Consider the following 27,426-nt stretch of genomic DNA (forward strand, 5'->3'; position numbering starts at 1 on the left):
CCCAGTGCCGACACAGAGGTAGCTACAGCCGTGGACTACCGTACTGTACTGTGTCTGCTGCTAATATAGACTGGTTGATAAAGAGATGTAGTAGTAGTAGTATGTATGTATAAAGAAGAAAGAAAAAAAAACCACGGGTAGGTGGTATACAATTATGGACGGACTGCCCAGTGCCGACACAGAGGTAGCTACAGCCGTGGACTACCGTACTGTACTGTGTCTGCTGCTAATATAGACTGGTTGATAAAGAGATGTAGTAGTAGTATGTATGTATAAAGAAGAAAGAAAAAAAAACCACGGGTAGGTGGTATACAATTATGGACGGACTGCCCAGTGCCGACACAGAGGTAGCTACAGCTGTGGACTACCGTACTGTACTGTGTCTGCTGCTAATATAGACTGGTTGATAAAGAGATGTAGTAGTAGTAGTATGTATGTATAAAGAAGAAAGAAAAAAAAACCACGGGTAGGTGGTATACAATTATGGACGGACTGCCCAGTGCCGACACAGAGGTAGCTACAGCCGTGGACTACCGTACTGTACTGTGTCTGCTGCTAATATAGACTGGTTGATAAAGAGATGTAGTAGTAGTAGTATGTATGTATAAAGAAGAAAGAAAAAAAAACCACGGGTAGGTGGTATACAATTATGGACGGACTGCCCAGTGCCGACACAGAGGTAGCTACAGCCGTGGACTACCGTACTGTACTGTGTCTGCTGCTAATATAGACTGGTTGATAAAGAGATGTAGTAGTAGTATGTATGTATAAAGAAGAAAGAAAAAAAACCCACGGGTAGGTGGTATACAATTATGGACGGACTGCCCAGTGCCGACACAGAGGTAGCTACAGCCGTGGACTACCGTACTGTACTGTGTCTGCTGCTAATATAGACTGGTTGATAAAGAGATGTAGTAGTAGTAGTAGTATGTATGTATAAAGAAGAAAGAAAAAAAAAACCACGGGTAGGTGGTATACAATTATGGACGGACTGCCGAGTGCCGACACAGAGGTAGCTACAGCCGTGGACTACCGTACTGTACTGTGTCTGCTGCTAATATAGACTTGTTGATAAAGAGATGTAGTAGTAGTATGTATGTATAAAGAAGAAAGAAAAAAAAACCACGGGTAGGTGGTATACAATTATGGACGGACTGCCGAGTGCCGACACAGAGGTAGCTACAGCCGTGAACTACCGTACTGTGTCTGCTGCGACTGGATGATAAATAATGATATAAAAAATATATATATATCACTACTGCAGCCGGACAGGTATATATTATATAATGACGGACCTGCTGGACACTGTCTGTCAGCAGAATGAGTTTTTTATAGAATAAAAAAAAAACACCACACAAGTGAAGTCACACGACGAGTGTTTAACTTTTTCAGGCAATCACAATATAGTATACTATACTACTAACTATACTGGTGGTCAGTGTGGTCAGGTGGTCACTGGTCAGTCACACTGGCAGTGGCACTCCTGCAGCAAAAGTGTGCACTGTTTAATTTTAATAATAATATGTACTCCTGGCTCCTGCTATAACCTATAACTGGCACTGCAGTGCTCCCCAGTCTCCCCCACAATTATAAGATGTGTGAGCTGAGCACAGTCAGATACGAGTGTTTAACTTTTTCAGGCAATCACAATATAGTATACTATACTACTAACTATACTGGTGGTCAGTGTGGTCAGGTCACTGGTCAGTCACACTGGCAGTGGCACTCCTGCAGCAAAAGTGTGCACTGTTTAATTTTAATAATAATATGTACTCCTGGCTCCTGCTATAACCTATAACTGGCACTGCAGTGCTCCCCAGTCTCCCCCACAATTATAAGATGTGTGAGCTGAGCACAGTCAGATATATACATAGATGATGCAGCACACTGGGCTGAGCAGTGCACACAGATATGGTATGTGACTGAGTCACTGTGTATCGTTTTTTTCAGGCAGAGAACGGATATATTAAATAAAACTGCACTGTCTGGTGGTCACTGTGGTCAGTCACTAGTAAACTCTGCACTCTCTACAGTTCTACAGTACTCCTAAGCTCCAGTAAATCAGGTCAATCTCTCTCTCTCTCTCTCTTCTAATCTAAATGGAGAGGACGCCAGCCACGTCCTCTCCCTATCAATCTCAATGCACGTGTGAAAATGGCGGCGACGCGCGGCTCCTTATATAGAATCCGAGTCTCGCGAGAATCCGACAGCGTCATGATGACGTTCGGGCGCGCTCGGGTTAACCGAGCAAGGCGGGAAGATCCGAGTCGCTCGGACCCGTGAAAAAAAACATGAAGTTCGTGCGGGTTCGGATTCAGAGAAACCGAACCCGCTCATCTCTAGTTAATACAATATTAAAATGTGTTGAGGGCATTGTGTAGGTTAGGACATGATTTAACACTTTGAATAGCATTGAGGGGTGATGGTTATAGAGAGAAAATTCACTAATATAATATGAACTTCTTTTCACTTTTATCTCTTAGTCTAAATAATAACCAGTAGAGAAGAACGATTGCGCCAGCAACAATGGGTAAGCATAGCGGGGACTGCAGAGGAGTGGGCTGAGCTGCTGGGTCCATATGACTACTGTGTAAATAATTTTAGAATTTCCTTCTTATTTATTTCTATTATTATTATTTATATTATTATTATTATTATTATTACTATTATTGTTTTGTTATTAGGCTTCTAAAATTTTATGTCTCTAGTTCTTCTTTGGCTAGATCATAGTTGCCTCCCAGGGGGGCAGCAAGGTCATCACAGCAACTGGAGATGCAGAGGTGTGACTCTGTAAGTGGACGGCTGGGTGGCGGGGTGAGGGCGGCCCTGGAAGACTGGCCCTCTTACCCGCGAGCAGGGGTGTATCTAGGGGTCTGAGCGCCCCTGGCAAAGTAAGGAACTGGCGCCCCCCACATCCCCCACCCAGGGACACAGAGGGGGGAGTTACAGATAGGCTGAGGTCAGGGACACTGAGGAAGAATTACAGGTAGGGTGCAGGTAGGGACAATGAGGTGGAGGGCTTACAGGGAGGCTGAGGTCAGGGACACTGAGGGGCAATTACAGGGAGGGTGAGGTCAGGGACATGGATGGGGAATTACAGGAGTGTGCGGGCAGGGACACTGAGGGGGAATTACGGGGAGGGTACAGGCAGGGACACTGAGGTGGAATTACAGGAGAGTGTGGGCAGGGACACTGAGCGGGGAGTCACAGGAAGACGGAGGCCAGGGACACTAAGGGGGAATTACAGGGTGGGTTTGGGTAGGGAAAATGAGAGGGAGGGCTACAGGGAGGCTGAGGTCAGGGACACTGAGGAGGAATTGCAAGGAGGGTGCGGGCAGGGACACTGAGATGGAATTATGGGGAGGGTGCAGGCAGGGACACTGAGAGCAGTGCCGTAACTAGACGTTTTAGCGTTGTGTGCAAGAAACGTCCTCAGCGCCACCCCACCCCCACCAACATATTTAAAATGGGCCAGTGCGCGCTGTAGGGGTGTGGTATGGTATGCCGGCGGCCGGGCTCCCGGCGACCAGCATACCGGCGTCGGGAGCCCGATCACCTGCATACCGACAGCGTGGCGAGCGCAAATGAGCCCCTTGCGGGCACAGTGGCGCGTTATGCTATTTATTCTCCCTCCAGGGGGGTCGTGGACCCCCACAAGGGAGAATGTGTCGGTATGCCGGCTGTTGGGATTCCGGCACCGGTATACTGTGCGCCGGGATCCCGACAGTCGGCATACTGAAGACCACCCTGCTGTAGGTGTGCGCCAAAACTATAGGGGTGTGGCTTTATGTGTTGGGGGCGTGGCAACAAAATAATACCAATTCATATTTCGTTGCACAGTGTCCTCCATTCATCAAATGACGCCACTTACACACATTACACCAGGTACAGCCCCATTTTACACATTACTCCAGGTAGAGCCCCTATTACACATTACGGCAGGCAGAGCTCCCTTTTACACATTACGGCAGGCAGAGCTCCCTTTTACACATTACGGCAGGCAGAGCTCCCTTTTACATGTTACGGCAGGCAGTGCTCCCTTTTACACGTTAAGGGCAGGCAGAGCTCCCTTTTACACATTACGGCAGGCAGAGCTCCCTTTTACACATTATGGCAGGCAGTGCTCCCTTTTACACGTTACAGCAGGCAGTGCTCCCTTTTACACATTATGGCAGGCAGAGCTCCCTTTTACACATTACGTGCCAGTTGTCTGTCCTCAGTGCCTATGTACTGTGGGCCCAGAACACGCGGCACACACCTAGCTACGTTCTTGTACAAAAATCATGAGAACTCGGAGGAAGGCAATGTCTGCTCTCCAGCTATGGTGGAACCATGAGTCCAAGCATGCTCTATCATGTAATGTCTGTCAGGGCATGATAGGACTTATGGTTCCACAGCATCAGGACCCAAGCACTTCTCTCCTCTCACCTTTCTAAGGGCTGGCATGAAGAGACCCCACCACTTGCTGCTGTTCTGCTCACCCAGTTGTTGTGTGGCTGCAGCATGATCCTGATCTCATGGGACACTGTCAATCCTTTGCCTGGAGACCAGGCCGCTCACTGACAAGCACAGGCTGGGGCAGAGGGGCTGCTTAGGTGCAGTCCAGGAGCTCGCTGGCCGCTCACTGCCGCTGTGTGTGGTTGTAGATCTAGAGATTTTCAGCCGGCATGTCCCCTGGGATTACAGGTCTACAGGAGTGTAGAAGATCGTCACTGTAACCTCCAGGCAGGAGGGGGAGGACATGACTGCCGGGTTGCCATTGTATGCACTGCATTGTAACTCTGGCAGGATCGGGTGCGGGGTGAGGGGAGGATCGGGCACTACTGCAATCCGCAGCTCACTTTAACCTACGGTGTGGCGGCGGTGGAGGGGATCGGGCAGGGACCCTGAGATGGAATTACGGGGAGGGTGCCAGCAGGGACACTGAGGGGGAATTACGAGGAGTGTGCAGGCAGGGACACTGAGGTGAAATTACGGTTAGGGTGCTGGTAGGGACACTGAGAGGGAATTACGGGGAGGGTGTGGGCAGGGATACTGAGGGGAATTATGGGAAGGGTGCGGGCAGGGACACTGAGAGGGAATCACAGGAGTGTATGAGCAGGGTCACTAATGGGGAACTACAAGGAGGGTGCGGACAGGGACACCGAGGGGATATATGCACACATACATACAGTTAAAAACCCCTCTCTAGGTGTGATTGCAATACATGTCCCAGTAAATCCAATTGACAAGGTGTGCTGGGACTTGTAGTCTCAACACAGCTGGACAGGCAGTCACTGGTCTAGATACCTCTCCATACAGAGCTCTTTGTAAGCTGTGATCCAGACTGCCAGGATAGACCATGCAGTGCAGATACGGTTGCACAGAAAATGTACAGGTATGCTCATGCTGCACTGCTGACTGGTGCTGATTGTAGTGGCTGGTGTCTGGTGACAGACCGTGTGGGATCAATGAGAAGGGGAGCGGATGAGGAAGAGGAGGTGCCTCGCCCCTCCCCATACCTGGAAGTGCCCCACTCCCCGGCTATATTCACCATCATTGTGACTGTAGTCACAGAGAGTGTCAGAGTGCAATACGCTTCTGAGAGTCCGGCAGTGGATGAGCACTGCTAAGGGATGTACTCAGTGAGAACTACTATGTCATTCTACCTCCTGGCGCGGGGTGGCACGGCCGGGCGGCGCCCCCCTCTTGGCCGGCGCCCCTGGCAAGTGCCATCCTGGCCAATAGGAAGATACACCCCTGCCCGCGAGGGGCGGGTGTTCCACCGTTTTTTCTACTTTCTTTCAGAGACCTTTATACGTACTGATACCCTTGGCACATTTTAAAGTTATTCTAATGCTGGGTACACACTGGCCGAAATATCGGCTGTTCTATTTAAAGGCAAATATATATCACAGGCCCGTCGGCCAGTGTGTACCAACAATATGTCTGTGAACACCGTGTCAGTCCTGCAGCACACACAATGACCAATATATCTACAGATATATTGGTGCATCGTTGTGTGTGCATTGGCGGTCAGCCAACCACCCGTACACATGCTGCAGCAGCGGGCGATGATTGACGGCTGAACTGGTTGGGCGCATGTAAATGTACAACATACTGCCCGATCCTGCTATAGATATATCTGCAGATCCATTGATCTGCAGATATATCTACCAGTGTGTACCCAGCTTGACTCATTGTGGGGTGGCCAAAATACATATATACTTTTCCTTCCATGTCTTATAGCACTTCATATTTAATAAATGTCCTTATGGAGCCTGATCTGAGTCGCATGCAAGTGCGGATGCAGCCACATCTAGCGATTTGTAGCAAACTGCGCGCTCATTGCAGGCTGCAGTACTTAGGAGCACTTCAGCATGTATGCAACTCAGTCTTTTCTCTGCCACAGCTGAATGGGTGTTAATGGGTAGCACAGCCACGTAAGAGAAAAGTCCTGAGTTGCGTGTCATGGGCATATTGTTGCTTACTATTCTGATTTGTGAGTATGCAGAGTGCAAGAAATTCCAGTCGCTTCTTCTGCACCTAGCATGAGGTAGGTGTACAGTGCATGTGCCATTTATATTGATGATGCGGAGTTGCGACTGCATTATGCACGACTCGGAATCAGGTCATATGGGATGCTGAAAAATTTACTAACATGACACTTTTAAATAATACACTTGTAAATAATGTAGTCATGGACTCCTGCGAAATCATGCACCTCCTAAATATCTTGCTTTCAGTATACTCTGGAATAGGCTGTGTTTGCATAAGATGAGTATACTTCTGTACTAAGTTTCTGAACAGAGAGAACTTTTCCTACAGAACTTTAAGGTTTGTAGAAAATTAATAAAACGTGGAACACTGTTCGCGCATGCGCAGTCTGCATAGGGCGCCGGCAGGAGGCAGGGGACGGTGTCTTGCCGCGTCCTTGGAAACGCCGGTAGCTAAGCAGCCGCGGGCCTCACTCGGTTGCTAGGGAGTGCTGCTGCCACCGGCCAGGAACTGAGGCCTAGTGACCGGCTGACCCGCTGGGACTATCAGAGATGGACGCCACGGCGAAGCCCCTTAGAATCCCCCCGCAGATGGCCGTGTACGCCGAGGAACACAGGGTGTTTGACCTCATCCAGGTAATGAGAGTCACGGGCAGCTAGTGCTGCGTGTCTTACCAGCTGCAGGTTCCAGCATGCGCTGCCAGCCACAGCATGATGAGAGTTGTAGTACTACAAGTGGAGGATAAGATATAATGATGCAGATCACGAAGGGAGCATAGACACACACACACACACACACACACACACACACACACACACACACACACACACACACACACACACACACACTTATTGTAGACTAGTGTAGACTAACGTCAGTACAATGCTATGTGTCAGTAAATATTTGTGGAACATTGAAAAAATATTTCCAAAGGTAGAGGTGTATAGTTTAACTGTGACTGGAGGTCCTGGGCCTGCTGGAAACTGTAGTGCCCTCTGACAGCACCTGGTGAGGAATGCTCTTACAAACGTGTAGTGTATGGTGCCCATACACTTGTGAGATTATCGGTACTAGCCTTCGATTTTGACCGCATCTGTGAGAGAAATCGGGGGATTCACGTCTCAAGATAGTATGTGCTGCACTTAATATTTATCGAATCGCAGTGCGATCGCATGTGTTTTTAAAAACACATGCTATATATCACACTGCAGTGTACTATGGGCACCTGCAGGGAGCGGCCAGAGGCCGCTCCCACTCGGCGGTGACGTGCCCATCACGTGATTACCATGCGATGTATCGCATGGTAATCACTTTGGCAGTTCAGGTGCGATGAAATCGCACCTGAACTGCCGGTGCGATGCCCTGCGATGTCGCGTTGCAGGGCATCACACAAGTGTATGGGCAAAATTAGGCTTAAGCATATGTTGCCTATCTGTAATGCTATGAATTGAAAATATATTCATATTGAGGTAATTGACCCATGCCAGAAAAACACTAAGGGGGGGGGGGGGGATTCAGCACAAGGTTTAGAGAGGTACAACACCTCACAGACCTCGCGTCCAATTTTGGATACCGCTGGTATCCGCGCTCCCGATAATTGCGGTATCCAATTAAATCAAAATGTTTGCCAGGTCTTCAGAACTGAAAACCCTGCGGCGTGTAAGTTAGTGTCACACTCACACACTCACATACACCTCACATATTCACTGCTGCAGAAGATCCGGATCCTGGTGCTGGAGGAGAAGACACCGCTTTGGAAGGTGAATAATTACTGACTAATTAAGCTAATTGGAAACACTCAGGGGGGTGTCGCCATGGTTCCAGAGCAAGTCCCGGTGATTTTCCCTAAAATGAATGATTTTAGGAAAAATCAGACTTGCTCTGGGGGGTGCATGAAAACAGATGCGTCTCATTTCATTCATGTAATTGATTAGGAAGCCCCGCTTCTGAGGTTTTTTTCAAATTTCCCACTGTCAATTTAATTCCCCTGTAAATGGTCAATCCTATTCCCTACGATGTTTTCACGGGTGCAACACTTACAGTACAGCTAACTTGCAGATTTTTGTTCACAGCCCCATAGGGTTATGAGCAAAAATGTGCAAATTGGGCACTAAAAGGGGCAGTGAGGGTGCGGGTTGCACCCTTCGCAGGGAATTGGAGTGACTCTGATTCAATTGGATTGACACTATGTCAATGCCAGATGCTGTTGAGCGATTTTTTTTGCAGCTGCGCATGTGTCCCCATTGTGTTTGTACAGAGTCGTAGTTAGGTGCACAAACACAGAAGTATATTGAAATTGTTTTTTCTCAGCATTAGCGTATAGCTGCAGACCCGGCAACAGCAAAAGATACTAAAGCGGTCACAGCAACCTGCGACTACGAATCGGCCTTCTAAATGCATACCTCCCAACTTCTCATATCACAGGTTTGGGATGCTCGCGCGGTACCGTATGCTACCCGAAAAGGGGGCGTAACCTCGGGTAGGTATGGCCGCACATCACTGCCCCTTTCTCTAACGTCCTAGTGGATGCTGGGGACTCCGTCAGGACCATGGGGAATAGCGGCTCCGCAGGAGACAGGGCACAAAAGCAAGCTTTTAGGATCACATGGTGTGCACTGGCTCCTCCCCCTATGACCCTCCTCCAAGCCTCAGTTAGGTTTTTGTGCCCGTCCGAGCAGGGTGCAATCTAGGTGGCTCTCCTAAAGAGCTGCTTAGAAAAAGTTTTTAGGTTTATTATTTTCAGTGAGTCCTGCTGGCAACAGGCTCACTGCATCGAGGGACTTAGGGGAGAGATTTTCAACTCACCTGCGTGCAGGATGGATTGGAGTCTTAGGCTACTGGACATAGCTTCAGAGGGAGTCGGAACACAGGTCACCCTGGGGTTCGTCCCGGAGCCGCGCCGCCGATCCCCCTTACAGATGCTGAAGATCGAGGGTCCGGAAACAGGCGGCAGAAGGCTCTTCAGCCTTCATGAAGGTAGCGCACAGCACTGCAGCTGTGCGCCATTGTTGCTACACACTTCACACTGAACGGTCACGGAGGGTGCAGGGCGCTGCTGGGGGCGCCCTGGGCAGCAATATTAAATACCTTTGATGGCAAAGAATACATCACATATAGCCATTGAGGCTATATGTATGTATTTAACCCAGGCCAGATATCTCAAAACCTGGGAGAAAAGCCCGCCGGATAGGGGGCGGGGCTTATTCTCCTCAGCACACAGCGCCATTTTCCTGCTCAGCTCCGCTGTGAGGAAGGCTCCCAGGACTCTCCCCTGCACTGCACTACAGAAACAGGGTAACAAAGAGAAGGGGGGCATATTTTGGCGATATTTATATATTTAAAGCGCATATAACAAAAACAACACCTTTTAGGGTTGTTTATATACATTTTATAGCGCTTTTGGTGTGTGCTGGCAAACTCTCCCTCTGTCTCCCCAAAGGGCTAGTGGGGTCCTGTCTTTGATAAGAGCATTCCCTGTGTGTCTGCTGTGTGTCGGTACGTGTGTGTCGACATGTATGAGGACGATGTTGGTGTGGAGGCGGAGCAATTGCCGGTAATGGTGATGTCACCCCCTAGGGAGTCGACACCGGAATGGATGGCTTTAATTATGGAATTACGTGATAATGTTAGTACATTACAAAAGTCAGTTGACGAAATGAGACGGCCGGAAAACCAGTTAGTACCTGCTCAGGCGTCTCAGACACCGTCAGGGGCTGTAAAACGTCCCTTACCTCAGTCAGTCGACACAGGTACCGACACAGATGAATCTAGTGTCAACGGTGAAGAAACAAACGTATTTTCCAATAGGGCCACACGTTATATGATCACGGCAATGAAGGAGGCTTTGCAGATCTCTGATACTGCAGGTACCTCAAAAAGGGGTATTATGTGGGGGGTGAAAAAACTACCTGTAGCTTTTCCAGAATCAGAGGAATTGAATGACGTGTGTGATGAAGCGTGGGTTAACCCAGATAGAAAACTGCTAATTTCTAAGAAGTTATTGGCATTATACCCTTTCCCACCAGAGGTTAGGGCGCGCTGGGAAACACCCCCTAGGGTGGATAAAGCGCTCACACGTTTATCAAAACAAGTGGCGTTGCCGTCTCCAGATACGGCCGCCCTCAAGGATCCAGCAGATAGGAGGCTGGAAACTACCCTGAAGAGTATATACACGCATACTGGTGTTATACTCCGACCAGCAATAGCCTCAGCCTGGATGTGCAGTGCTGGGGTAGTGTGGTTGGATTCCCTGACTGAAAATATTGATACCCTGGATAGGGACAGTATTTTATTGACTCTAGAGCAATTAAAGGATGCGTTTCTTTATATGCGAGATGCTCAGAGGGATGTTTGCACTCTGGCATCGAGAGTAAGTGCGATGTCCATATCTGCCAGAAGAAGTTTATGGACGCGACAGTGGTCAGGTGATGCGGATTCCAAAAGGCATATGGAAGTATTGCCATATAAAGGAGAGGAATTATTTGGGGTTGATCTATCGGATCTGGTGGCCACGGCAACTGCCGGCAAATCCACTTTTTTACCTCAGACCCCCTCCCAACAGAAAAAGACACCGTCTTTTCAGCCGCAGTCCTTTCGCTCCTATAAAAACAAGCGGGCAAAAGGACAGTCTTATCTGCCACGAGGCAGAGGAAAGGGTAAGAGAGGGCAGCAAGCAGCCCCTGCCCAGGACCAGAAGCCCGCCCCGGGTTCTACAAAGCCATCAGCATGACGCTGGGGCTTTACAAGCGGACTCAGGAGCGGTGGGGGGTCGACTAAAGATTTTCAGCAATCAGTGGGCTCGCTCACAGGTGGACCCGTGGATCCTGCAGATAGTATCTCAGGGTTACATGTTGGAATTCGAAAGATCTCCCCCTCGCCGTTTCCTAAAGTCTGCTTTACCAACGTCTCCCTCAGAAAGGGCGACGGTATTGGAAGCCATTCACAAGCTGTATTCTCAGCAGGTGATAGTCAAGGTACCCCTCCTACAACAGGGAAAGGGGTATTATTCCACACTATTTGTGGTACCGAAGCCGGACGGTTCGGTAAGACCTATTCTAAATCTGAAATCCTTGAACCTGTACATACAGAAATTCAAGTTCAAGATGGAGTCACTAAGAGCAGTGATAGCGAATCTGGAAGAAGGGGACTTCATGGTGTCCCTGGACATAAAAGATGCTTATCTGCATGTCCCAATTTACCCCTCACACCAAGGCTATCTCAGGTTCGTGATACAAGACTGTCATTATCAGTTTCAAACGCTGCCGTTTGGTTTGTCCACGGCACCTCGGGTCTTTACCAAGGTAATGACCGAAATGATGGTTCTTCTACGAAGAAAAGGCGTATTAATTATCCCTTACTTGGACGATCTCCTGATAAGGGCAAAGCCCAGAGAACAGCTGGAAGTCGGTGTAGCACTAACCCAAGTAGTGCTTCAACAACACGGGTGGATTCTGAATCTTCCAAAATCTCAATTGTCCCCGACAACACGTCTGCTGTTCCTGGGAATGATTCTGGACACGGTTCAGAAAAAGGTGTTTCTCCCGGAGGAGAAAGCAAGGGAGTTATCCGAACTTGTCAGGAACCTCCTAAAACCAGGAAATGTGTCAGTACATCAATGCACAAGAGTCCTGGGAAAGATGGTGGCTTCTTACGAAGCAATTCCATTCGGCAGATTCCATGCACGAATATTTCAGTGGGATCTGCTGGACAAATGGTCCGGATCGCATCTGCACATGCATCAGCGGATAACACTGTCACCAAGGACAAGGTTGTCTCTCCTGTGGTGGTTGCAGAGTGCCCATCTGTTAGAGGGCCGCAGGTTCGGCATACAGGACTGGGTCCTGGTGACTACGGATGCCAGCTTACGGGGCTGGGGAGCAGTCACACAGGGAAGAAACTTCCAGGGTGTATGGTCAAACCTGGAGACGTCTCTTCACATAAATATACTAGAGCTAAGAGCGATCTACAATGCTCTAAGCTTGGCGAAACCGCTGCTTCAGGGTCAGCCGGTGTTGATCCAGTCGGACAACATCACGGCAGTCGCCCACGTAAACAGACAAGGCGGCACGAGAAGCAGAAGAGCAATGACAGAAGCTGCAAGGATTCTTCGCTGGGTGGAAAATCATGTCATAGCACTGTCAGCAGTGTTCATCCCGGGAGTGGACAACTGGGAAGCAGACTTCCTCAGCAGACACGACCTTCACCCGGGAGAGTGGGGACTTCATCCGGAAGTTTTCCACATGATTGTGAACCATTGGGAAAAACCAAAGGTGGACATGATGGCGTCTCGCCTCAACAAAAAACTGGACAGATATTGCGCCAGGTCAAGAGACCCTCAGGCAATAGCTGTGGACGCTCTGGTAACACCGTGGGTGTACCAGTCAGTGTATGTGTTTCCTCCTCTGCCTCTCATACCAAAGGTACTGAGAATTATACGGAAAAGGGGAGTAAGAACAATACTAGTGGCTCCGGATTGGCCAAGAAGAACTTGGTATCCGGAACTTCAAGAGATGCTCACGGAAGATCCGTGGCCTCTACCTCTAAGAAGGGATCTGCTTCAGCAGGGACCTTGTATGTTCCAAGACTTACCGCGACTGCGTTTGACGGCATGGCGGTTGAACGCCGGATTCTAAAAGAAAAGGGCATTCCAGAGGAAGTTATTCCTACCTTGATTAAAGCTAGGAAGGAACTGACCGCACAACATTATCACCGCATTTGGAGAAAATATGTTGCGTGGTGTGAGGCCAAGAAGGCCCCAACGGAAGAATTTCAATTGGGTCGATTCCTACATTTCCTGCAGGCAGGATTGTCTATGGGCCTCAAATTGGGGTCTATTAAAGTTCAAATTTCGGCCTTATCAATCTTCTTCCAGAAAGAATTGGCTTCAGTGCCTGAAGTACAAACTTTTGTCAAGGGTGTACTACATATACAACCCCCAATTGTGCCTCCAGTGGCACCGTGGGATCTAAACGTAGTTTTGGAATTTCTCAAATCTCATTGGTTTGAGCCTCTCAAATCGGTAGATTTGAAGTATCTTACATGGAAAGTAACCATGCTATTGGCCCTGGCTTCAGCCAGGAGAGTTTCAGAGTTGGCGGCTTTATCGTACAAAAGCCCATATCTGATTTTCCATTCGGACAGGGCAGAACTGCGGACACGTCCTCATTTTCTCCCTAAGGTGGTTTCGGCTTTTCACTTGAACCAGCCTATTGTGGTGCCTGCGGCTACTAGCGACTTGGAGGACTCCAAGTTACTGGACGTTGTCAGAGCATTAAAAATATATATTTCAAGGACAGCTGGAGTCAGAAATCTGACTCGTTGTTTATCTTGTATGCACCCAACAAGATGGGTGCTCCTGCGTCTAAGCAGACGATTGCTCGTTGGATCTGTAGCACAATTCAACTTGCACATTCTGTGGCAGGCCTGCCACAGCCTAAAACTGTAAAAGCCCACTCCACAAGGAAGGTGGGCTCATCTTGGGCGGCTGCCCGAGGGGTCTCGGCATTACAACTTTGCCGAGCAGCTACGTGGTCAGGGGAGAACACGTTTGTAAAATTTTACAAATTTGATACTCTGGCTAAAGAGGACTTGGAGTTCTCTCATTCGGTGCTGCAGAGTCATCCGCACTCTCCCGCCCGTTTGGGAGCTTTGGTATAATCCCCATGGTCCTGACGGAGTCCCCAGCATCCACTACGGACTACGAGAAATAGAATTATCGGTAAGTAAATTCTTATTTTTTCTGGCATTTTGGGGGCGTGCCCAGTGCTCCCCAAGCAGCTGGGCAGCCCCCTGCTCCCCTCCCAGCGCTGAATAGATGCCGTGCTCGTGTGCACAGCATCTATTCAGAGATCCCTCTGCTCTGCAAAGCAGCGGGTGATCAAAGCCTCCCCCAACTGCTTCCTGCCCGCAGAACACCGCTGCGGGTGTGACAGCGGGACAGTGTCCAAATAGTGAGACTGTCCCGCTGGAATCGGGACACTTGGGGAGGTATGTAAATGTCTTGTTGAATGGTTCCAAGGAGGATGGAACCCCCTAATGTGGGTTCAAAAGTACATTGGATTAAGAGAAAGGTATTCTCTGACGCCGGTAATATAGAAAGCAGAGACTAAAGGCAGCAATTAATGAGTATGCCACTAATGATAGGGGATTGAATTACACAGCATCACCCGGGCTTGAATATTTTCAGCTTTATTGTTTGAGTAATTAGATCTGCTACCATTAGTGTTATACCGCTACCTTTAGTCTCTAGATTACCAGATTCATAGATTACCAACGCCATAGAATACCTTTCTGTTAATACAATGGAATGCAGTCTGAAATATACGTACATATAAAGAAAGGAAACATCTAGGGGTATATTTATTTACTATATACTTATATTTGTAGAAGTGGAGATGTTGCCTATAGCTACCAATCAGAGTCTACTTATCATTTATCTAGCACCTTCTAGAAGATTGTACTGTAGCTAGAATCTGATTGGTTGCTGTGAGCAACATCTCAACTTCTAGAAACCCGCACTTAAGTAAATATAACCCCTAGAGCCGTGGTTCCCAAACTGTGTGCCGTGGCACCCTGGGGTGCCGCGGGACACTTGCAGGGGTGCCTCAGGTTGGTGGTCAAGGACCAATTCAAACTATTTATTGTCAATTTAATAGGCAAAACCAGTGCTGATGGCTTCCAGTTACAAAATATGTGGACAAACAGAAGCAAATCTTGTCCATCACCACATAACTGACCCTAAGGACGACATATAAACGCAATCTACTTCATGTAATATTTCTTTCTAAATTTCTCAATAAGAAACTTGTGGCCTAGGGGTGCCGTGAAAAAAAAATCTGACACTCCAGGGTGCCGTGACTCACAAAAGTTTGGGAACCACTGCCCTAGAGTCTATGGGATTATTTATGGATGCCCACGTTTTTGCCCCCGTTAAGTAACATCTGACTTTTACATCTGAGTAAAGGATGACTTAATGGAGCACTTTATAATTAAGGTCATCCAATAAGAGGCTGTCCCTGCAATGACTGTACTCCACTGAGAATTCCTTTTAACGCTTGCTAATCGCAATGGTGAAGGAATGAACTTCGGTGTTCTGACCTGGTGTCTTTGTTCAATTGCGCGATGGATACATGCAGGGCCGGTTCTAGACCTTGTGGCGCCCAGGGCGAAAGTTTCATTTGCCCCCCCCCCCCCCGAGACGGCGAAATAGGGTTAGTGCGCGCAGAAGGCGCGTGTAAAAATGGGGGCGTGGCTTCATATGAAAGGGGCGTGGTCAGTTTTGCTCCCTGTAGTTTTGCCCCCTGTAGCGTTGTGCACCCTGTAGAGCTGTGCCCACAGTAGCTTGTTGTACCCCCGGCAGCTGTGCCCCCAGTAGCTGTTATGCCCCCTGCAGCTGTTGTGCCCCCTGCAGCTGTGCCCCCAGTAGCTGTTATGCCCCCTGCAGCTGTGTCCCCATTAGTTGTGGCCCCAGTAGTTGTGCCCCCTGCAGCTGTGCCCCCATTAGTTGTGGCACCCAGTAGTTGTGCCCCCCTTAGTGTGCCCCCTGCAGCTGTGCCCCCATTAGTTGTGGCCCCAGTAGTTGTGCCCCCCTTAGTATGCCCCCTGCAGCTGTGCCCCATTAGTTGTGCTCCCCTTAGTGTGCCCCCATTAGTTGTGGCCCCAGTAGTTGTGCCCCCCTTAGTATGCCCCCTGCAGCTGTGCCTCCATTAGTAGTGGCCAAAAGTAGCTGTGCACCTAATAAAAAAAAAAAATACTTACCAGCCCCGTTCCTGTTCCCGACCAGTGCACTCTGTCTCCGGAGCCGCTCCTCTCAGCTATGGGAGAGACGTCATGATGTCTCTCCCATAGCGCTGCACAGAAAGGTCCTCTCTGCGAAGGGAAACTAGACGCTACCTCACTGCGCGTCTAGATTCCCTTTGCGGAGAGGACCATTTAAAAACCGCCGCAGCCATCCAAGTTAGTAGCGGCTCTTGCCACGGTGGCAGCGGCGCCTCGGGCAAAAGTCCTGCTTGCCCGTGGCAAGAGCCGCTACTGGATACATGTGCCAATTAATTGAATAGCTAGCTCCGGGCTTGAAACCCTGAGCTAGTCCCAATGCTGCAAACCCTACGCCTAATTGAATTCCCCACTTAATTTAACCTAAACCACTCGGAAACAATAGTTTCCGTCCATTTTGACAGCAGGATGATCACTCGTTTAATACGGGATCCTGGTTAGCATTCCGGCGGATCGGGATGCTGGCAGTTGGAATACCAATGTCGGAAAACAGACACTGGTCAGAGGGCTGACGCTGGGATCCCGACATGGATCACAATGATGGCGCCGGAATCCCCACAGTCAGCATCCCGATTGTAAGTATGCCAGGGAGGGCTAAGCTGCAGCGGTGTGTGTGTGTGTGTGGGAAGGGGGGTGGGGGTGGGGTATAAGGTTAGGCCCTCCACACTTGGCGATTTTGCCGACCAAAGATATTATCATTGGACGATTTTTCATCAATGTTTTTACACATACACACTGAACCATTTTTATGCCTGATTTGGACGATTGTCATTACGTTACATCAATATCGTCCAAATTGGCTTGCATGAATAAACGATGATCGACCAACGATGCGGGGACGCGCATCGTTCATCGTTTATGCATCCACACTGAACGATATGAACGATATCGTTCATATTGTCCTTCAATATCGCCAAGTGTGTAGGGCCCTTAAGCGCCGTGATCCTGATACCATCCCATGTAATACAATACTGTTATCAGCTATGTTACGAAAATAATATAATGGATAGAAACATTTGAGTTTAGGCATCAGAATATCCCCTAAAAATGGTATAAACTAAAATAGAGAGTTTAGAGAACATTTGGGATTGCCCTATAGTGCCGATTACTGACTGTATACATATTATCATTGAGATTTTTCTTCTTCCAGAAAATGGTACAGAAACTCCTCGTAGACCGACCAGAAGACCCTATCCAGTATCTGCTGGACCACTTACGCACAGATAACGATGATGGTAAGCCACGCTGTCACTAAAAGACAGTATGGGATATATTGCATGTTTTCTTTGTCACTAATACAACGCCACATTGCCAGTTTATGATTTTCAGTATTTTTGGGTGTGGTATGGAAGGTCGACAGTGTCTAGGTCGACCACTATTGGTCGACAGTAACTAGGTTGACAGGGTGTCTTGGTCGACAGGGTCTAGGTCGACATGAGTTTTTGATGTTTTTTTGGTGTCATTTTCTCCATACAGTGACCGGGAACCCCAATTAATGCACCGTGTCCATTAGTTACTATTCCCAATCGTAGTGTGCGTGGATCATTAAGTATGAAAAAGTTCAAAAAAAGAAAAAAATTGTGAAAAACTCATGTCGACATTTTGACCTGTCGACCTAGAGACCCTGTCAACCTAGTTACTGTCGACCTAGTTACTGTCAGATCCCATTTTGATACCTCATGGTCATGTGGTCATGCTGTTTTACTTAATGATAGGTGTGTGTCATTCACACCCAAGTGAAAAGCACCAGTGTCTGCTAGAACCACATTTCTACTTTCTGATCCTTGTAATAGAATTGCACCCTGGTGTAATATCTAATAGTAGGCACCACTTTGCCCAGCCAGCAGAAGGTCATGGTTTGCAGTATCTGTAACACCGGTTAACGCCGGCTAAACATGAGATACGTCCTCACCTGTCCTCCCTCTGATTATATTGCTGCTGATGTCAAAATGTGGGCTTACTGTTAGACAATATTCCAGGTTGGAGTACTTTATCAGAGGGTTTATGCACACTTGCCTACTTTTGAAAAAGCATTTCAGGGAGATTATGAAAGTACCAGCTATCAGCGTGGGCGTGTACTGCTACATCGGAGAGGCGTGTCATGAAAATGACTTACATCCTAATGTAAATGAGCCCCAAAGTTAGTAAGATCTACTTGTTGAAGAAAAGACACTGATATTTTGCAGAATTTGTTTGTGTGTTGTGTTTTGCAAGAGGTTCCATATACTGTAAGTGGCCACGAGAAACCTTATTTAAAATACATGTAGCCATAGGGATCATTGTGCCTTATAACCAATGCAGGGAAATGGCACTGATGAGCACATTTGAATGTATGTATCTCTGATTTCTTTCCCCCCCCAAAAATGTAACGGCTACAGTACATAATGGGGTTAAGGTGTAATCAGGGAGATTGCTGGTCTATTCAGGGAGTGAGGGGGATTGCTGCTATTTCAGGGAGTCTCCTGCAGAATGAGGGGAGGATAGGCAACTATGGGTTTATGTCATTGATATCAGTGACTGTAGATGCATGTGAATAGATGCAGTATCATCGGCATGTAATCGGCAAGGTGATACTGACTCCTCTGGGAGTTTGACACTCTGTGTTATAGAGACACACAATGTCGGACTGGTCCACAGGGGCACATGGGAAACCCCCGGTGGGCCCCTCCTTCTATATGGAGCAGGTTCCAGACCGTGCATTCGAATTATATATATGTTCAATGATACTGTACATGACTATGGTATATTTCTGCTGCGGGGTACACTGGGCTCCACAAGGATAGACATTGGGGTGTAGAGTAGGATCTTGATCCGAGGCACCAACAGGCTCAAAAGCTTTGACTGTTCCCAAGATGCTTAGCGCCGCCTCCTCTATAACCCCGCCTCCCTGCACAGGAGCTCAGTTTTGTAGTTGGTGCTGCAGATAGCAGGCACTTAACAGAGGGGCTGCTCCTGGCAGCCCTAAGAAGAGCTTTTTTTCTGAAGAAAAGTGAAGACTACAAGGGCTGCAGCAGAGTTTAGATGTCAGGAGACATTCCCTGCTGCAGCTCCATCACTCCCCAGCGGCGCTGTACACTCCCGTGTCCTGGTTGCCGGGTAACTACAGCAGGAGGCTTCGGTTTTCTTCATGTTAGACACACACAGCTGGGGCTCTCCAGGATCGCGTGGCCGCGCTTCGGAAGGTGGTAAGTGGATCCCGTTCGCGGGACCCGCTCTTTATCACTATCCGGCGCAGCAGGTGGGAGGTGGGCCGCGCGCGCTGGCGTGGACACTGTGATAGTACAGGCGACCCCACTAGGCCACCAGGGCGCGGGTACAGGTCGGTTTCTCTTATAAACCGTTTTCTATAAGCCCATAGTACCGGTGGTTATGTCCAGCAGGGGGGAATGGGCTTTGACCTGTAGCCCCTCCCCCAGCCCCAGGGCGCCATTTACAGTAAATGTTCCCGCCCTGGAGCTGCATATCTCTCTCTCCCTCACTCCTAGTCAGTGTTTGGGCGCCATTTCTCTCAGCTACACTGTTCCTGGGACTGCTTGGGCAAATCCTCCTTTGTAAAGCCGCCTGGCAGTCAGCGCTGTGCCTTTACAAGACACTGAAGTATTCTACATGTCGTTTAGACAGTGATAGTTAAGAAAGAGTGCATTTGGTCAGGGTTTTTTTGGTACATTTACCCTGTGATATACATCCAGTCTTTACTGTGCAGTATTATATCTATTGATTACATAGCTATATTTCTCTATCGTCCTAGTGGATGCTGGGGTTCCTGAAAGGACCATGGGGAATAGCGGCTCCGCAGGAGACTGGGCACAAAAGTAAAGCTTTCCGATCAGGTGGTGTGCACTGGCTCCTCCCCCTATGACCCTCCTCCAAGCCAGTTAGATTTTTGTGCCCGGCCGAGAAGGGTGCAATCTAGGTGGCTCTCCTAAAGAGCTGCTTAGAAAAGTTTAGCTTAGGTTTTTTATTTTACAGTGAGTCCTGCTGGCAACAGGATCACTGCAACGAGGGACTTAGGGGAGAAGAAGTGAACTCACCTGCGTGCAGGATGGATTGGCTTCTTGGCTACTGGACATCAGCTCCAGAGGGAGGATCACAGGTACAGCCTGGATGGTCACCGGAGCCTTGCCGCCGGCCCCCTTGCAGATGCTGAAGTAAGAAGAGGTCCAGAATCGGCGGCAGAAGACTCCTCAGTCTTCTAAAGGTAGCGCACAGCACTGCAGCTGTGCGCCATTTTCCTCTCCGCACACTTCACACGGCAGTCACTGAGGGTGCAGGGCGCTGGGAGGGGGGCGCCCTGGGAGGCAAATGAATACCTATTTTGGCTAAAAATACCTCACATATAGCCTCCGGAGGCTATATGGAGATATTTAACCCCTGCCAGAATCCGTTAAGAGCGGGAGACGAGGCCGCCGAAAAAGGGGCGGGGCCTATCTCCTCAGCACACAGCGCCATTTTCCCTCACAGAAAGGCTGGAGGGAAGGCTCCCAGGCTCTCCCCTGCACTGCACTACAGAAACAGGGTTAAAACAGAGAGGGGGGGCACTAATTTGGCGTTAGAAATATATAAAAAAGATGCTATAAGGGAAAACACTTATATAAGGTTGTCCCTATATAATTATAGCGTTTTTGGTGTGTGCTGGTAAACTCTCCCTCTGTCTCTCCAAAGGGCTAGTGGGTCCTGTCCTCTATCAGAGCATTCCCTGTGTGTGTGCTGTGTGTCGGTACGTGTGTGTCGACATGTATGAGGACGATGTTGGTGAGGAGGCGGAGCAATTGCCTGTAATGGTGATGTCACTCTCTAGGGAGTCGACACCGGAATGGATGGCTTATTTAGGGAATTACGTGATAATGTCAACACGCTGCAAGGTCGGTTGACGACATGAGACGGCCGACAAACAATTAGTACCGGTCCAGACGTCTCAAAAACACCGTCAGGGGTTTTAAAACGCCCGTTTACTTTAGTCGGTCGACACAGACACAGACAGGGACACTGAATCCAGTGTCGACGGTGAATAAACAAACGTATTCCTTATTAGGGCCACACGTTAAAGGCAATGAAGGAGGTGTTTCATATTTCTGATACTACAAGTACCACAAAAGAGGGTATTATGTGGGATGTGAAAAAACTACCGTAGTTTTTCCTGAATCAGATAAATTAAATAAAGTGTGTGATGATGCGTGGGTTCCCCCCGATAGAAAATTATGGGCGGTATACCCTTTCCCGCCAGAAGTTAGGGCGCGTTGGGAAACACCCCTTAGGGTGGATAAGGCGCTCACACGCTTATCAAAACAAGTGGCGGTACCGTCTATAGATAGGGCCGTCCTCAAGGACCAGCTGACAGGAGGCTGGAAAATATCATAAAAAGTATATACACACATACTGGTGTTATACTGCGACCAGCGATCGCCTCAGCCTGGATGTGCAGAGCTGGGGTGGCTTGGTCGGATTCCCTGACTAAAAATATTGATACCCTTGACAGGGACAGTATCTTATTGACTATAGAGCATTTAAAGGATGCATTTCTATATATGCGAGATGCACAGAGGGATATTTGCACTCTGGCATCAAGAGTAAATGCGATGTCCATATCTGCCAGAAGATGTTATGGACACGACAGTGGTCAGGTGATGCAGATTCCAAACGGCACAAAGGTGTATTGCCGTATAAAGGAAGAGGAGTTATTTGGGGTCGGTCCATCGGACCTGGTGGCCACGGCAACTGCTGGAAAATCCGCCGTTTTTACCCTAAGTCACATCTCTGCAGAAAAAGACACCGTCTTTTCAGCCTCAGTCCTTTCGTCCCTATAAGATCATATCTGCCCAGGGATAGAGGAAAGGGAAGAAGACTGCAGCAGGCAGCCCATTCCCAGGAACAGAAGCGTTCCACCGCTTCTGAGAAGTTCTCAGCATGGCGCTGAGACCGTACAGGACCCCTGGATCCTACAAGTAGTATCCCAGGGGTACAGATTGGAATGTCGAGACGTTTCCCCTTCGCAGGCTCCTGAAGTCTGCTTTACCAAGGTCTCCCTCCGACAAGGAGGCAGTATGGGAAAAAATTCACAAGCTGTATTCCCAGCAGGTGATAATTAAATTACCCCTCCTACTACAAGAAAAGGGGTATTATTCCACACTATATTGTGGTACTGAAGCCAGAAGGCTAGGTGAGACTTATTCTAAAATTTTTTTTGAACACTTACAAAGGTTCAAATCAAGATGGAGTCACTCAGAGCAGTGATAACGAACCAGGAAGAAGGGGACTATATAGTGTCCCGGGACATTAGGGATGCTTACCTCTATGTCCCAAATTTGCCCTTCTCACTAAGGGTACCTCAGGTTCGTGGTGCAGAACTGTCACTATCAGTTTCAGACGCTGCCGTTTGGATTGTCCACGGCACCCCGGGTCTTTACCAAGGTAATGGCCGAAATGATGATTCTTCTTCGAAGAAAAGGCGTCTTAATTATCCCTTACTTGGACGATCTCCTGATAAGGGCATAGTCCAGGGAACAGTTGGAGGTCGGAGTAGCACTATCTCGGATACTGCTACAACAGCACGGGTGGATTCTAAATATTCCAAAATCGCAGCTGATCCCGACGACACGTCTGCTGTGCCTAGGGATGATTCTGGACACAGTCCAGAAAAAGGTGTTTCTCCCGGAAGAGAAAGCCAGGGAGTTATCCGAGCTAGTCAGGAACCTCCTAAAAACAGTGCATCATTGCACAAGGGTCCTGGTAAAAATGGTGGCTTCCTACGAAGCAATTCCATTCGGCAGATTTCACGCAAGAACTTTTCAGTGGGATCTGCTGGACAAATGGTCCGGATCGCATCTTCAGATGCATCAGCGGATAACCCTATATCCAAGGACAAGGGTGTCTCTCCTGTGGTGGTTATAGAGTGCTCATCTTCTAGAGGGCCGCAGATTCGGCATTCAGGATTGGATGCTGGTGACCACGGAGCCCAGCCCGAGAGGCTGGGGAGCAGTCACACAAGGAAAAAATTTCCAGGGAGTGTGATCAAGTCTGGAGACTTTTCTCCACATAAATATACTGGAGCTAAGGGTAAATTTATAATGCTCTAAGCTTAGCAAGACCTCTGCTTCAAGGTCAGCCGGTATTGATCCAGTGGGAAAAACATCACGGCAGTCGCCCACGTAAACAGACAGGGCGACACAAGAAGCAGGAGGGCAATGGCAAAAACTGCAAGGACTTTTCGCTGGGCGGAAAATCATGTGATAGCACTGTCAGCAGTGTTTCATCCCGGGAATGGAAACTGGGAAGCAGACTTCCTCAGCAGGCACGACCTCCACCCGGGAGAGTGGAAACTTCATCGGGAAGTTTTTTCCACATGATTGTAAACCGTTGGGAAATACCAAAGGTGGACATGATGGCGTCCCGTCTGAACAAAAAACGGGACAGGTATTGCGCCAGGTCAAGAGACCCTCAGGCAATAGCTGTGGACGTTCTGGTAACACCGTGGGTGTACCAGTCGGTGTATGTGTTCCCTCCTCTGCTTCTCATACCTAAGGTGCTGAGAATTATAAGACGTAGAGGAGTAAGAACTATACTCATGGCTCCGGATTGGCCAAGAAGGACTTGGTACCCGGAACTTCAAGAGATGCTTACAGAGGTCTTATGGCCTCTGCCGCTAAGAAGGGACTTGCTTCAGCAAGTACCATGTCTGTTCCAAGACTTACCGCAGCTGCGTTTGTCGGCATGGCGGTGGAAAGCCGGATCCTAAGGGAAAAAGGCATTCCGGAAGAGGTCATTCCTACCCTGGTCAAAGCCAGAAAGGAGGTGACCGCACAACATTATCACCACATGTGGCGAAAATATGTTGCGTGGTGTGAGGCCAGGAAGGCCCCACAAAGAAATTTCAACTCGGTCGTTTCCTGCATTTCCTGCAAACAGGAGTGTCTATGGGCCTCAAATTGGGGTCCATTAAGGTTCAAATTTCGGCCCTGTCGATTTTCTTCCAGAAAGAATTGGCTTCAGTTCCTGAAGTCCAGAAGTTTGTCAAGGGAGTATTGCATATACAACCCCCTTTTGTGCCTCCAGTGGCACTGTGGGATCTCAACGTAGTTCTGGGATTCCTCAAATCACATTGGTTTAAAACCAGTCAAATCTGTGGATTTGAAGCATCTCACATGAAAAGTGACCATGCTCTTGGCCCTGGCCTGGACCAGGCGAGTGTCAAATTGGTGGTTTTTTCTCAAAAAAGCCCATATCTGTTTGTCCATTCGGACAGGGCAGAGCTGCGGACTCGTCCCCAGTTCTCTCCCTAAAGGTGGTGTCAGTGTTTCACCTGAACCAGCTTATTGTGGTGCCTTGCACCTACTAGGGACTTGGAGGACTCCAAGTTGCTAGATGTTGTCAGGGCCCTGAAAATATGTTCCAGGACGGCTGGAGTCAGGAAAACTGACTTGCTGTTATCCTGTGTGCACCCAACAAACTGGGTGCTCTTGCTTCTAAGCAGACTATTGCTAGTTGGATGTGTAATACAATTCAGCTTGCACATTCTGTGGCAGGCCTGCCACAGCCAAAATATGTAAATGCCCATTCCACAAGGAAGGTGGGCTCATCTTGGGCGGCTGCCCGAGGGGTCTCGGCTTTACAACTTTGCCGAGCAGCTACTTGGTCAGGGGCAAACACGTTTGCTAAATTCTACAAATTTGATACCCTGGCTAAGGAGGACCTGGAGTTCTCTCATTCGGTGCTGCAGAGTCATCCGCACTCTCCCGCCCGTTTGGGAGCTTTGGTATAATCCCCATGGTCCTTTCAGGAACCCCAGCATCCACTAGGACGATAGAGAAAATAAGAATTTACTTACCGATAATTCTATTTCTCGGAGTCCGTAGTGGATGCTGGGCGCCCATCCCAAGTGCGGATTATCTGCAATACTTGTACATAGTTACAAAAACCGGGTTATTATTGTTGTGAGCCATCTTTTCAGAGGCTCCGCTGTTATCATACTGTTAACTGGGTTTAGATCACAAGTTGTACGGTGTGATTGGTGTGGCTGGTATGAGTCTTACCCGGGATTCAAAATTCCTCCCTTATTGTGTACGCTCGTCCGGGCACAGTACCTAACTGGCTTGGAGGAGGGTCATAGGGGGAGGAGCCAGTGCACACCACCTGATCGGAAAGCTTTACTTTTGTGCCCTGTCTCCTGCGGAGCCGCTATTCCCCATGGTCCTTTCAGGAACCCCAGCATCCACTACGGACTCCGAGAAATAGAATTATCGGTAAGTAAATTCTTATTATAAGCTAGTCCAGTGCAGTATTATTGCTTGTCATAACGTCTGCATTATACAAACTGTGACTATGGGGGTAATTCTGAGTTGATCGCAGCAGGAATTTTGTTAGCAGTTGGGCAAAACCATGTGCACTGCAGGGGAGGCAGATATAACATGTGCAGAGAGAGTTAGATTTGGGTGGGTTATTTTGTTTCTGTGCAGGGTAAATACTGGCTGCTTTATTTTTACACTGCAAATTAGATTGCAGATTGAACACACCACACCCAAATCTAACTCTCTCTGCAATGTTATATCTGCCTCCCCTGCAGTGCAGATGGTTTTGCCCAACTGCTGAAAAAATTCCTGCTGCGATCAACTTGGAATTACCCCCATGGTTTTGACCAACTGCTAACAAAATTCCTGCTGCGATCAACTCAGAATTACCCCCTTTATATGTGTGTGCATTGGCCTGCTGGGTGACTTCCATTTCGTGTCTTTCACTCAGCTTGCTATCCCTATATTCTATAACCTGAGGGGGCTAGGTGCGTCAGGTTTATTATAATATAGGATATTCACAAGATATACTTTCATTGTATTTTTCTCTGTGATTTTAGTCACCATATCTCTCCAGAATCCTTGTTTGTGCTGACTACACTGCGCAGGGGTTTGGGTCAGGTATTGTGCTGCTGACAAATTGTGCTGTGTTACCTTATACTGCAAGTTATATCATGTCTGCTTATGAGGGTAACGGTTCTGGGGCTGAACACATTGAGAGTGGTGCTGAAGCCGCAGTTACTTTTGAGGAAAATATAGCAGCTGAGGGCTCTGGTTCTGGGGGTTCCTTGCCCCCCAGTGGGACTGTGGCAATGGGGGTCCAGAATGACCCGCCGTGGGCTACCTTCTCCACACTACTGAATACGCTAGTTACTAAACTAACGCCCCCTATGGGACCCCCTATGCCGGTCCAACCGTATATGGTCCCCGCGGTTAATCCGCCGTGGGCAGATAACTTGTCCGCTCAGTTAAAGAAATTGAACCAGTTGCTGACTACTAATAAGTCTGACACTCGCTCACCTAAGACCAAAGGGTCCTCTAAGCGGGCCATTACTTCCTCACAATCCACTGCTGTCACTGACACCTCGTCTGATGAGGACGGCGTTTACACTGACCCCACAGATTCTGATACTGATAATACTGATGGGGATCACAGTTCACAAGTGGATGTTCCTGATCTATTGGAGGCTAAAAAGTTGATTCTGCAGATTACGGATGATCCCGAGCCATCCGTGCCTCCTAAAAAAACAGATAGATTCAAGCGTCAGAAGGTTGTTAAACAAGTTTTACCTCATTCTGATCACCTGGTTGATATACGTCAGGAATCCTGGGAAAACCCAGGTAAGAAAAGAAGTGCGTGCCTCACAAAAAGCTGCTTGCTCACTATTCCCTCGCACCAGAGCTGTCTAAGAATTGGGAAACGCCTCCTCCAGTGGACTCACATGTGGCAAGGATGGTGGTTTCCTCAGCTCTGCCTGTCACTACCGTCATGTCTCTGAAAGAGCCTACGGATAAACGTGTGGAGGGTTGTCTGAAAGCGATTTACACCGTCACGGGTGCTGCGCATAGGCCCACTATTGCAGCGACATGGGCTGCAGAAGCTATTGGAGCATGGGCCCTAGAGTTGGAAGCTGAAGTCTCTTCTGACCATGCTAGACAATGCTTGTCATATATTGTCACAGCTTCTCACTATATTAAAGAGGCGGCTTCTGATGCCGGTGTTCTGGCAGCCAAGGCTTCTACTACGTCAGTCCTGGCTCGCCGGATATTGTGCCTGAGATCCTGGTCTGTGGATCTGGATTCTAGAAAAACCCTGGAGGTACTCCCTTTTAAGGGAGATATCCTGTTCGGGGAGGACTTAAATAAGATAGTGGCTGACTTGGCTACTGCCAAA

General features: G+C 48.5%; 1 protein-coding gene across 3 annotated transcripts in view; it reads left to right on the forward strand.

Moving 5' to 3' along the window:
* The first annotated feature begins 6,439 nt into the window (after nucleotides 1-6,439).
* The window catches only part of AK8 (adenylate kinase 8), a 308,774-nt gene continuing 287,787 nt past the window's right edge, over nucleotides 6,440-27,426 (forward strand). For 2 of the 3 annotated variants that reach the window (XM_063936757.1, XM_063936760.1), the window contains exons 1-2: nucleotides 6,878-7,112; nucleotides 17,402-17,486. In XM_063936757.1, the coding sequence (XP_063792827.1) occupies nucleotides 7,029-7,112; nucleotides 17,402-17,486 (169 nt within the window). In that variant the 5' untranslated portion in view covers nucleotides 6,878-7,028. Of the gene's footprint in view, nucleotides 6,536-6,877; nucleotides 7,113-17,401; nucleotides 17,487-27,426 lie in introns of those variants that run through there. The other variant, XM_063936758.1, reaches the window with a different exon arrangement.

The sequence above is a fragment of the Pseudophryne corroboree genome, chromosome 8 (assembly GCF_028390025.1).
Source record: "Pseudophryne corroboree isolate aPseCor3 chromosome 8, aPseCor3.hap2, whole genome shotgun sequence".
Taxonomy (NCBI): Eukaryota; Metazoa; Chordata; class Amphibia; order Anura; family Myobatrachidae; genus Pseudophryne; species Pseudophryne corroboree.